Below are 12,908 nucleotides of genomic sequence, written 5' to 3'. Positions count from 1 at the left end.
TAATGCATTGTTCTCGACCTCTGAGGGTTTGGAAATACGACTTGTAAACTCGGTGCATCAAGTTGCATGCATTCACGTACCTTGAACCAAGGTCAACCTAAGTACCGAGGTCAACCATAAACAAACAGTACAGCTATCATGCTGGCATGAAACGGCAGTAGAAAATAGCTTTTCCAGATCAGTCCAAACGTTCCTCCTGACTGTTATAATCAACATGTTTGAATGCTAAAATGATATGGGACTACGTTTTTCTATCGCAACGCTTGAATCACGTTCATATTTTTGGTTATAACCTGGACAGCTCTTGTTTTTTTGCTTTTAAAAATAGTTTTTAGAACTAACTTTTGTTTGTTTATATTAAACTACTAGTTGTTGTTGTTTCCACTAAGACTGTAATGTCATTGTAATTGGCAACAGTGTGGTGATTTGAACTCACGTCTCTAAAGATAAACCACTCCAGTTCTTAGTCCATGAAAAGAGGTCGATTTAATAGTTAAATGGTAACTTGATATAGCTCCTTGTGGTTCGACATTCATATGGTCCCCCTGTCTGTGTGGGATCGAATCCCGGTCCCTGTATCTTCCCTTTATTCATATCTGTCACAATAAACAAAACATTTTTAAAAATAATCTGATTAGATAAAATTTAATTAAATAACTCAGTCAATTTCTCAAATGATCTGTATTTTTAGAGTTCGCTGTCATATTTATTTTCCCCTGCGTTGTCAGATAGCTCATATTATTAATTGTATAGATGTTTTTAGATAACTAATTCTCTGTGACTAAATGGGACTGTTGATGGGTCAGCTAGTTTAGGTACAATAGGCTGCAGTAATGCTGTATGATAGAAGCCAGGCTGCATGTTAAAACCCCTAAGAAGATACAAATGGTTGAATCAGGATCCAAGTGCCGTTCGTCCCCAAATTGCACGCGAGAGGAAAGCGGGAGACATCACCACCCTACGACATGTAGGGCTGTTGGCACATTCATAATAAGTCAGAAACTAGGAACCGCCGGCTCAGAGTTAAAATTAACGTACGTTATTTACGTAGAGCTTCCTGTTGGTTGATTCTGATACTTTCAAGTGGAAAAGTTGGGTAGCATCTTTCTACAATAACTTTCCTCATTCCAACAGCACTTGAACGCCCCACAGGCAGACAGAAAGCCTGGGCATGTACCTTTTTTTATTAAAATAAATATTTAAACAAAATCTTTGACATTCAAGAGAGAGCAAAGAAATGCATCCATTTATTGAATAATAGCAGTAACAATAGATCTATAAATTACTTCAGAGATAAGTCGTAAAAATCCCTCAGACAAAATAACAGCTTTGTAACATGTCAGACATATGTAGTGACAAACAGATTTGACCCTTGACCTCCAGAAGGACAGCCATCCTGGAGACCTACTGGGTGTGCACTGTGCAGGCTTCCATTCCATCCCTACTCGATTCGACCAAATCAGAAGCTATCAGCTAGTCATGCAAGGCCCTGATGAGCAGTTGAATTAGGTGTTAGAGCAGGGCTAAAACAAAAGCCTGCACACTCGGTAGCTCTCCAGAAGAAGGGTTGGACACCCCTGTGCTAGATAATACCCAGTAACAGTACACTACCCAATAGAAGGATCAGATAAATACACAAGTATCTGGACAAACATTCAGAACACGGATGGATCATAATGGTAGTTAATAGGCAGAAGGTGAGGCTCATTTAAAGTCATGTCTCAGTGAGTCTCAGTAAACCAGTGTCAGCTACATAACATCTGAGAGTTGACACATCAGGAACCAACCGTGGTAGTGTAGCAAGACTGCAAATGTCCAGTAGACAGCATAGTGACATTACAGAGTAACCGTACATTAAAAATAATAATATGCCTGTGTTGTAACTACTACCCAACAATGTAAATCAACAATGTAAATCTAGTTTTTGATCATTGCTGTATTAGAAGTCATGACTTGGTTTACTGTACTGAACTTTAGGCACATGTCCACAATCAATAACTAACTATTCATTAATACATTTAGATCATCATGGAATTAGTCAAATCATTCATTCATTTGTCCTGTCAGCTCATTCCTCCATCCACTCACTCATTCTCACATGGCTGTACCTATATTCTATTCTTGCACTAAATACATTCAATCTTCCAGAAATGTCTATGAGCATGCCACAGTACCCACATTGACTGGTCTATATCTCATTCATAGAGAAAAAATTATTAAGTGTCAATTTAAAATGAACTAGTCCTTTTCTGATTTGTAAGAAAAGATCCCACCTGTCCTGATGTTATAATACCAAAGCCACCAACTCCAAAATGTAGTGGTGACAGCACAGAAGTAGTTCTATGTTCATTAAAGTAACGGTCCCGTGTTAATATTTCTATGAAATATGACCTATAATTATGCACAATATGACAAATAGTTCCTTCCAATTAAAATAAATAAATAATTAAGTACGATAAAAATACAAATAAACAGCTATTCTGTGTTGGAATGGTGTATACTGGTTATTAAAAATATTACTGTGAGGAGACCACTGATTGGCCAGCTCATCCTCCTCTGAGGAAATAGCTAGCATTTTTTTAACTGTTTTTTTTCTCTCCAATTTATGGTTTTGACAAAAATCTGAGTATCGGATGAGTCAACACCATTATTTGGGTAGGAGTTAACAGAACAGGAACTTTTAAGTGTGATTTTCACTGGACAGTTACTTTAAAGTACAGTAGGAAGGATACAGGGGGTGGTGCACTAACATCTGCATATACACTATTTCCCATTTAGTTAAACCGTCACCCAATATCTTCATTATTGTATCTACAAAAACACAGCAGTTGCCTTATCATACTTCAGCAAGTCCAACCCTACTGAGGGATTGAAGAACAGTAAAATATGAAATCACAAAACAAATCTAAGAAATAAAACCATTCATCCCTTCAATATATTATGATCAGAGCAAAAATAAACCTCAACAACAATGTAAACTTCACAAAATAAAAAGTAATTCCTTCAGTAGACATTTCAGTGTTTTTACCTCAGATGCCCACTTCGGTAACATTTTTGTACCCAAAACCTTGTAATACAAGGATCTCCAACATCAGTCTTGGACAGCCACTGGGTACGCAGGCATTGTTCCAGCCGAGCACCAACACACCGGATTGAACCAAAATCAAGGTCGAGACTGAAGACTGTGATCAGTTGACTATTTGAAACGTGTGTGTTAGTGTTAGGAAAGAACAGAATCCTGCACTAACAGTGGCTCTCCACAACTAGAGTTGGAGATCTCTGTGTTAACGGTACAGTATGTCCTGAGAAGAGGACCTGAGTGTCTGGATAGGGCAGGACAGTGAGGAAGAAGAGAACATAACGAGGTAAAGACTAGGCTATGGGACAGAGCGCAATTGATATACTGAATAAAAATACAACGTAATTTGAGATTGTGTTTTCATAATGATAAGCGCCATGCTGGTACCAAACTATTTCATTCTAGTGAGGATTAAAATGACAAATGTAAAGTATTCTAGGGAGAGGATTCCTCATTTGCTAGGAGCATAGTGTAATAGCATTACAAGCTATAGGAGACGAGCAATACAGACTACACATTCTCTTAACATATCACATTCCACTTAGAAAGAAAATGTACATTATAGTCATGGAATGTTTGGTACCAACATGGAGGACACTTTGCCAAACTCTGGTGCCCAAACCAACCCTAGCCCCCTACCAGCTAGACACCGCAATACCTAGCCCCTACCAGCTAGACACCCCAATACCTAGCCCCCTACCAGCTAGACACCGCAATACCTAGCCCCCTACCAGCTAGACTCCCCAATCCCAAACCAACCCTAGCCCCCTACCAGCTAGACACCGCAATACCTAGCCCCTACCAGCTAGACATCCCAAACCAACCCTAGCCCCCTACCAGCTACCTAGCCCCCTACCAGCTAGACACCGCAATACCTAGCCCCCTACCAGCTAGACACCGCAATACCTAGCCCCTACCAGCTAGACACCGCAATACCTAGCCCCCTACCAGCTAGACACCGCAATACCTAGCCCCTACCAGCTAGACACCGCAATACCTAGCCCCTACCAGCTAGACCCCCAATACCAGCCCCTACCAGCTAGACACCGCAATACCTAGCCCCTACCAGCTAGACACCACCGCAATACCTAGCCCCTACCAGCTAGACACCGCAATACCTAGCCCCTACCAGCTAGACACCCACCTAGCCCCTACCAGCTAGACACCGCAATACCTAGCCCCTACCAGCTAGACACCGCAATACCTAGCCCCTACCAGCTAATACAACGCCCCCTACACAGCAATACCTAGCCCCTACCAGCTACCCCCCTACCAGCTAGACACCCAATACCTAATACCTAGCCCCTACCAGCTAGACAGCCCCTACCAGCTAGACACCGCAATACCTAGCCCCTACCCTACCAGCTAGACACCGCAATACCTAGCCCCTACCAGCTAGACACCGCAATACCTAGCCCCTAGACACCGCAATACCAGCTAGACACCCCCCCCTACCAGCTAGACACCCCCCTACCAGCTAGACACCGCAATACCTAGCCCCTACCAGCTAGACACCGCAATACCTAGCCCCTACCAGCTAGACACCCCAATACCTAGCCCCCTAGCCCCACCGCAATACCTACCAGCTAGACACCCCAATACCTAGCCCCTACCAGCTAGACACCCCAATACCTAGCCCCTACCAGCTACCAGCTAGACACCCCAATACCTAGCCCCCCAGCTACCAGCCCCTACCAGCCTACACCCCAATACCTAGCCCCTACCAGCTAGACACCGCAATACCTAGCCCCTACCAGCTAGACACCCCCCTAAGCTAGACACCCCAATACCCCCTAGCCCCCTACCAGCTAGACTCCCCAACCTAGCCCCTACCAGCTAGACACCCCAATACCTAGCCCCTACCAGCTAGACCAATACCTAGCCCCCAGCTACCAGCTAGCCCCACCCCAATACCTAGCCCCTACCAGCTAGACACCCCAATACCTAGCCCCCTACCAGCTAGACACCCCAATACCTAGCCCCCTACCAGCTAGACCCCCCAATCCAACCCTATCCCCTACCAGCTAGACACCCCAATCCCCCCAAATCCCAAGCTAGACACCAAGCTAGACCACCAGCTAGACACCCCAATACCTAGCCCCTACCAGCTAGACACCCCAATACCTAGCCCCCTACCAGCTAGACACCCCAATACCTAGCCCCTACCAGCTAGACACCCCAATACCAACCAGCTAGCCCCTACCAGCTAGACACCCCAATCCAACCCTATCCCCCTACCAGCCCCCCAATCCCAAACCAACCCTAGCCCCCTACCAGCTAGACCCCTACCCTAGACAATACCTAGCCCCCTACCAGCCCCCAATCCACCCTAGCCCCCTACCAGCTAGACACCCCAATCCCAAACCAACCCCCCATACCAGCAAGACACCACAATCCCAAACCAACCCTAGCCCCCTACCAGCTAGACACCCCAATCCAACCCTAGCCCCCTACCAGCTAGACACCCCAATCCCAAACCAAACCCCCATACCAGCAAGACACCCCAATCCCAAACCAACCTCCAGACACTTGGATAAGTCCAATCAACATGGTAATAGCTCCATTTATACCCTCTGATTAGCTACCAGATTTTCCACCACATTGAATACACGGGGCTAGTGGTTGAATTGGGATTATGCATCAATGGCTGTGGTTAGAGAATGTCCATGATACAGCAGTAAATTGTAATGTTCCTGTATACCAGTCTAGTTTCTGTCCTTTCAGCCATTTCTGTTGCCTCTGCAGAGACACTGAGGACATGGGACAAAACGGGGCTTGGAGTGAGTGAGAGGTGCCTAGAAAGGTTAGGAGGAACCTGGCCCTGTGGCTTTAGGATCACTAGCGTCCTTGGAAGGCCCCCTGGGCGGCTGAGGAGGCGGCGCTGGCCGCGGCGCTCTGAAAGGTCTGGTTGGTGAGGACCCCCGAAGAGAACTCCTGCTGGGCCTTGGTGAAGTTGGCCCCCGTCCGACGATAGTTGGAGTGGACCTGACAAGGGGGAGAAGGCAGGGGTCAGGCACGATAGACAGGGGATTATTGAAGGGAATGGAGTTGCCTTCTGAATCTTTTCAGGCTGTATTGGCCTTGGTGGGTGGATGTTTTATCCATAATGACCTCAACACTTTGCAATAAAGTTTGAATCAATTCTGAAGGATTGAGATAGCCCAAAATATACCATTTTGAGTAGGATGATGGCGAGGACAGCGTTCACAGTGAAGCAACCGGCCACAACCATCATCACCACAGCTACAGCCATGTTGCTTCTTATCATGGTGATGGACGAAATCCATCCACTGGAAAACAAGACAAATAACACATCCTCATTTACACCTTCAGAAAATAAATCCATAGCAACATAACATCAATGAGGCATACAAAACCCTTTGTCGACAGAATTATTTTTAGCAAACAGTTACAAACCCATACAATGACCAACAGACAGGTAAAGTTTATTAGGATGACACGGGACAGTGAAGCCTACTCCACAAAAGAAGCAAGACCAAAGGTTTGAGGAGCCAGAAGGGCTTTTCCCACTACTAAGCCGAACCAAACTACTGAGCTGGTCTGGTTACTGGAATCATGTTGAAAATGACAATGTGAAAATAAAATATCTGCACCAACACAATTTGGTTTGGGTCAACACGACAGTGTGAAATAAGGTAAGAGAGATGAGCCGAGTGTCACACACTTACAAAGCAGCCCCCAGGACAAAGAGCACAGCAACAGATTAGCCAGCAGGAGATCTGTCAAAGAGATGCAAGAGAGAAGATGCAGGACCAGATGCACACACACACACACACACACCCACACAAAGATGTGAAGGGAGACCTACACCCACCCAAACACAGTACATATTACACACCCAAAGACACAGTACATATTACACACACACCTGTACTTGTGTGCGCAAATACATACACAAACATACCGCACTCACACACTTCCGCAAAGAAGATTCCCTGAGGTGCTATCTAGTGTATCATGTTGTTTCACTGACCTGTTCCCCCACTTGGGGATCCCCACACACTGGATGATGTAGACAGACACTTGGAAGAAGAAAACAAAGAAGAAGAAGAAGAAGCTGAAGGAACTGTCCGACCTGAAGAACAAACCAGGACAAAGGGTTAACAATCACCCGCACATATATGGACTTCACAAAAAAACTAATTAGGTCATGTGGAATTAAGACATTCTACAGTGTTAAGTAGGTTCCAGTCTGTTTTGACTTTAGCAACTTCGTCGTCACAAGGGACTTTACTTATATAAACACTTTTATTCTGTATGCACACATGACTGTAAGTCGCTTTGGATAAAAGCGTCTGCTAAATGGCATATATTATTATTATTATTATTATAACTATATTTGAGCAAAGAACTTGCCTGAAGGCTTTGTACACTGGCCTGTACCAACAGACGAAAGAGACGGGGGTGAAGAGGACGAACCAGAGGATGGACAGACCAAAGTCCACCCCCGCGTTTGGATCGGCAGTGAAGTAGGCCAGGCAGGCCAGAAGGTTCAGGAAGAGTGTGATACTGTGAACTGGAGAGACAAAACAAATGAATGTGAGACTAGAAGAAACTGGTGCAGTGTTAGAGAGGAGCTTGGGGACTAATATCTTATGACTAGTACTTTGGGATTGGTGACTGTTGTCACTGACAAGCATGTACTATGATTAATTACTCAATTAAAGGTGCAATATGCAGAAATCACTCCACCAATCCCTGGATGCTAAAATTGGAATAGTTCGCCTAATTTCAGTTTATGTGAGAAAACAAGTATAGTGTAGAGAATCATTGTACCAGTTTTATACCTTTTCCATAACCAAAAATATTGTATTTTCAGCTGTTTGAAGCTGGTGTGGAAAACCGAAAGTAAGAGGAAAAAACAAAACTTAAAAAAACCAGAAACCTAGAAATAGCACACATAGAACAGATCTACTGCTTCTTAGACTTTCTTGAATGTGAATGAGAAATCTATAACTCGTATTTCTATGGGAATTTGGTGGGTTGCCCAAAAAAAGTTACATAGTGCAGCTTTAAGATGCAAGGTGTACGTACACATCCAAAGGTAGTACATCCTCTTGCATATCTTCTGGTACTCTTCAGGGATGTCTTCGTTGAAGTCCTGGTAGAAACAAGGCTTTATGGGGGAAAACTTGGGAAGTGGCGGCCAGTTGTTTTCTTTTGCTGTCAAATAAAGAGTTTACTGCCATGAAGAGTTACACGAGAACATAATCTGATGAAACTACACAAGTACAACGTAACTCAGAAAGATAAAACACTACAGTAGGGAGTCAATTTAAAAGGCATGATGGATTCTGTTAAAATGTAGCATGTTTCAAGTTAAACTACAGTTTGTTAGTATCCCATTTAGTGAATGATTACTGTGAGTATTAATGGAGTTCAGGCCATGAAACTGTGTATGCTAATTTAGAAAGGTTGAACTAATTAGATAAAAGGAAATTGCCTAGGATCAAAGAGCAGGGTCAGGCCCAGGATGAAGATGGACGGGGTGGGATTTTGACATCAAAGTAAACAAGAGAGGATCATGGACATTCCACAGGAGAAAGTCGGGAAACTCATTGGGGTCATAAAATGTATAGCTGGGGAGGTGACACCTACAATGGAAGAGCATAATATGTGTTGTGAGCTTTCTAAATGTATGCACTCAGCTGATGGCATCCTTGGTATTAAACACTTGAAACTTCTCTTGAGCTTTTGGTCTCAATTCCTTATTGCAAAAAGTTGCAATAGCATTTTTCTTTTTAACAGAAGTTGAATCAACTTTTGTATTTATAATTTGGTCAAAACAGATTTCAATTGAACATAATCAAGTGACAATCTATAGCTTACTAATGTGGCCTCCAGGCCTGTTCTGGAGCTCCTGCTCTTTCCGATCCAGTTCAGCAGCTTTCTTCTCCAGCTCCTCCTGTTGCCTGAGAAGGTTAGCCTGGGCAGCAGCCGCAGTAGCCTGGTGGACAATGGGAAAGAGCTGTGTTACAAACCACCTTGAACCAAGATGGAGTGTTCGGGCACAAAATGGTTGCAATACATCAAGTTGGTGGGTACAATGCATTTAATAAGAAGTTCCTTCTCTGCCCAATTATCTCTTCCCATTTGCAGAGACAATTCATACCAACTCGTGCAATTTGTTTATTACACGGTTGCATTTTCATATTAAACCTCCTATAACACTAGGTCAATTGTTTTTCATCTTTATATTGTGAGGTAACTTAGAAATGGGACATGTGAAGTCTCAAACAACAATTGGAAGAATGTGTACCTAAACTACACTGTCATTACACAGTACTGGCTTATGGAAATACTACTTTGTCCACTTAAGGTAAAGTAGGACCAAAACCAGGGCCCTTGCAAAAAACCTTGAATAGTATGACCAAGTCAGGATGCTTTTCCAGTTCTCTCTGACCTTTGTTTTAATGTGCCTATTCAGATCAATGCAGATGGGTTGGTTATTTAGCAACAAAACCAAGGCACAACTATGGGGCGAAACAGAAGGTGTTGGTTTAGATTGTTTGTGACAACATGTCAACTATATTTAATCTCCAATGTTTATTGAAAGTATAAATATATTTACACAATGAGTACTTTTCTCTCAAACACATCGTTATAGTTGTTGGTTAGCCAGCTAGCAAATTTTTGCCATATTAGCGTCAACATGAAATCAGTCAAAACAAGACATAGCATTAAGAACAATATGAAACTAGCTGAAATTATTTGCCTTCATGTGGCCTCGCTTAGACACTTAGTCATCACAAACAACTCAGGAGTTCAGTGAATTTGAGTGCGTGTTGTACTCAGCTTTGAGCAATAGCTACAGTCAAAAGGAAATCCTTGTTGTGTCTAAAATTGTCAGTGTACCACACTGCCAACCTCCCTCCTCCTCATTCAGGTCTCTGTTACTCACTTGTGGGGTGGGCCCCACAGCAGAAGCCTGTAGGACAGCTGGTTGGGAGGAGGCAGCAGAGATAGGGATGGTGGTCCCAGTGTGGGTGCCCTGAAACAAACACACACACACACACACACACACACACACACACACACACACACACACACACACACACACACACACACACACAAATAAAAAGAAATCTGCATGTAGATATACAAAACCACATGTGCATATACTCTTGTCTGAAATGAAATGAAGCCTCATTCACATCAGAAGACGCTCCCAAATCAACATATTTCCTCTTGATGTTTGTCAGATGCATTTGCTTCTTTTCAGGAAGATGACGACGTCACTGTGCCCGCATTATATGAATATGCATTGGAAGTAAATGTAATTGCTAAAATATACTTAGTATACATTATTTCATATTCCTTATATTAAGCAAACCAGGCAGCACAGTTTTGTTTATTTTTTAATTCACGGATAGCCACCAGCACACTCCAAAACTGACAATTTACAAACAAAGCATTTGTGTTTAGTGAGTCTGCCAGATCAGAGGCAGTAGGGATGACCACAGATGTTCTCTTGATAAGTGTTTAATTGGACCATTTTCCTGTCCTGCTAAGCATTCAAAATATAATGATTACTTTTGGGTGTAAGGAAAAATGTAGGGAGTAAAAATGTATGGAGTAAAAAAGTACATTTATTTTCTTAAGGAATGTGATGGAGTAAAAGTTGTCCAAAATATAAATACACAAATACCCCCAAAAACGACTTATGTAGTACTTTACAGTATTTTAACACCACTTCTCCTGGCTCATCTTACCATAGCACTGGCTGAGAATGGGTTGAATTCCTCAACGGTTTCAATCCCACCGCTGGTGATTCGTGTGACTGAGGCATCCTGTATTAGAGACAACAATATATTTTCTTAGAGTAAAAACACGAAATAACAACTTCCCTCTGGTTATTTGACTGATAGTTGGTTCTTTCAGGTATAAAATCCCACGCAAACCTATAGGGGATAGTTCATTAGGCTAGAATTACAATGTGTGAAAACAGAGAATAGCAGGGGGCTGTATTCGTTGGCAGCAAGACAGGTGCACTTGCTACGGGTGCATAACTATCATTATTGGTAGGAAATGAGTCCTGACCTTCTTACATGCGTAGGCCAATAAATGGCATATACTCGTCTATAAAAACAACTTGCTCCCAGTAGTCGTTTTAATTGAGCGGACGACAGGACAGGTTGTTGATAGCAAGCCATCTATGGGCCTATACAAGTCAAATGGGGCCTAGCCACCTGCTTAGGTAAAGGCTAATAGAACACCTTATACGTGTCCTTATTGGTCTACCAAATATATTGACTGAAATGACTGGCACACAACATTGTCAATCATGCTACGTTCTCATCTGAACAAGGAAGTAGACCCAGGCCCAACCCAGCAACCAACCAAACTGGTTTATGTTGCAGTATATCTTTTACAGCGTTCAGAAGGGAACATAAGGACAACGCAAGTCAGAGCTTACAGTTAGGTCTAAATAAATTGCTCACCTGGAAAGGATTGACATCCACTGCATCTACAAATGGGTTCTCGTCAAATCCAGACATGTTGAGAAAATGTTATCTTCTTCTTTTGGAGGTAAACAAAACGCCAGCTTGTGCCTCTCTTCTGGCTGCTTGTTCCCCAGTCTGTTGATGGTGCTGTTAGACAGTGCTCAGTGCGCATGCGTAGCAGGATACGCACACTGCGTCAGCTGATCTGGGGCAGTCTCGAGCGTTCATTTAAAATCAATTATCTTTATTTTTAGAAAATAGGGTACAATTGGTTTCGAATGTGACATTCTCGTGACTTCCTAAATCCTACTCCCATGTCTCAGAGCTGTACAGTGAAGATTCCATTTCATTGATATTTTATTTAACCTTTATTTTATCAGGGAGTCGTTTACCAAAGCATGTCTTGAAACCAGTTCAGAAAAGTATTTGTAGGCTATGGTAGGCTTGTAACCATAAATACATTTTTTTTTAAGTATTAGTTTAAACGAAACATGCCTTAATTATATTGCACTGCATGTATTATCTGGACTGTAATCTGACATGAAGCTTGATGGTTCTATTTAAGTAAAGTCAAATGGTTTGATATTGAAGCAAAACTGTGTCGAACCCTACGCATCATGCCGACAGGGTTAAACCATTTGGTGGTACGTGTAATGTTGTTCAAATTAGTGAGGATCGATACACTGCCCCCTCTAAACGGGATGGCACGTCCCGTATTTCGACCACATTAGCCCTTCACACGTACGGCCATACGCTCCGATGGGCTCACGGCTACCATCCCATTTTTAGACACCGGTGTAGAGAACGGAGGGACAGGGAAGTAGAAGGCAAACAACCTATGCATCACGCCAATAAGGGTAACCCACTTGAAATTAAATCAAATCAAATGTATTTATATAGCCCTTTGTATATCAGCTGATATCTCAAAGTGCTGTACATAAACCCAGCCTAAAACCCCAAACAGCAAGCAATGCAGGTGTTGAAGCACATTGGCTAGGAAAAACTCCCTAGAAAGGCCAAAACCCAGGAAGAAACCTAGAGAGGAACCAGGCTATGAGGGGTGGCCAGTCCTCTTCTGGCTGTGCCGGGTGGAGATTAGAACAGAACATGGCCAAGATGTTCAAATGCTCATAAATGACCAGCATGGTCAAATAATAGTTCTGGGACAGGTAGCACGTCCGGTGAACAGGTCAGGATTCCATAGCCGCAGGCAGAACAGTTGAATTCCCACTTGGTGGGAATTGTAACGTGGTTTATCTACCGAAGAGTCAGGATTTAAAACTAAATCATAGTTTAACAGACACCCACTCTATACATGGATGTAATAAGAGTTGTTGCACAGCTCTGTAAATTCATTAATTATC

General features: G+C 42.9%; 1 protein-coding gene and 1 long non-coding RNA gene across 2 annotated transcripts; both read right to left on the bottom strand.

The window, feature by feature from the left end:
- Positions 1-1,211: 1,211 nt before the first annotated feature.
- Positions 1,212-4,053, bottom strand: LOC124019510. The gene is made up of 2 exons (XR_006835792.1): positions 4,016-4,053; positions 1,212-3,767 (listed from the first exon to the last, which is right to left on the bottom strand). It is a non-coding gene; the product is annotated as an uncharacterized LOC124019510 (long non-coding RNA).
- A 1,412-nt stretch (positions 4,054-5,465) lies between these two features.
- LOC124019511 (secretory carrier-associated membrane protein 2-like) lies at positions 5,466-11,735 on the bottom strand. Its single transcript, XM_046334865.1, has 9 exons — positions 11,542-11,735; positions 10,813-10,890; positions 10,002-10,091; positions 8,930-9,047; positions 8,135-8,263; positions 7,457-7,616; positions 7,074-7,175; positions 6,252-6,369; positions 5,466-6,064 (listed from the first exon to the last, which is right to left on the bottom strand). The coding sequence occupies exons 1-9, from the start codon at positions 11,596-11,598 to the stop codon at positions 5,918-5,920; spliced, it is 999 nt and encodes a 332-aa protein (XP_046190821.1). The 5' UTR covers positions 11,599-11,735; the 3' UTR covers positions 5,466-5,917.
- Positions 11,736-12,908: the final 1,173 nt, after the last annotated feature.

Source organism: Oncorhynchus gorbuscha, unplaced genomic scaffold, assembly GCF_021184085.1.
Source record: "Oncorhynchus gorbuscha isolate QuinsamMale2020 ecotype Even-year unplaced genomic scaffold, OgorEven_v1.0 Un_scaffold_615, whole genome shotgun sequence".
In the NCBI taxonomy this organism is placed as follows: Eukaryota; Metazoa; Chordata; class Actinopteri; order Salmoniformes; family Salmonidae; genus Oncorhynchus; species Oncorhynchus gorbuscha.
The sequence above is the reverse complement of the archived record's forward strand: the minus strand, read 5'-3'. Positions and strand labels throughout refer to the sequence as shown.

Excerpts from the sequence above, each read along its gene's own strand:
- LOC124019511 (XM_046334865.1), bottom strand. The coding sequence starts at position 11,598 with ATGTCTGGATTTGACGAGAACCCATTTGTAGATGCAGTGGATGTCAAT. Across the intron at positions 9,048-10,001 it reads CTGTGGGGCCCACCCCACAA|GCTACTGCGGCTGCTGCCCA; the intron begins GTGAGTAACAGA and ends ATTGTCCACCAG. Across the intron at positions 6,065-6,251 it reads CCATCATCCTACTCAAAATG|GTCCACTCCAACTATCGTCG; the intron begins GTATATTTTGGG and ends CCCCCTTGTCAG.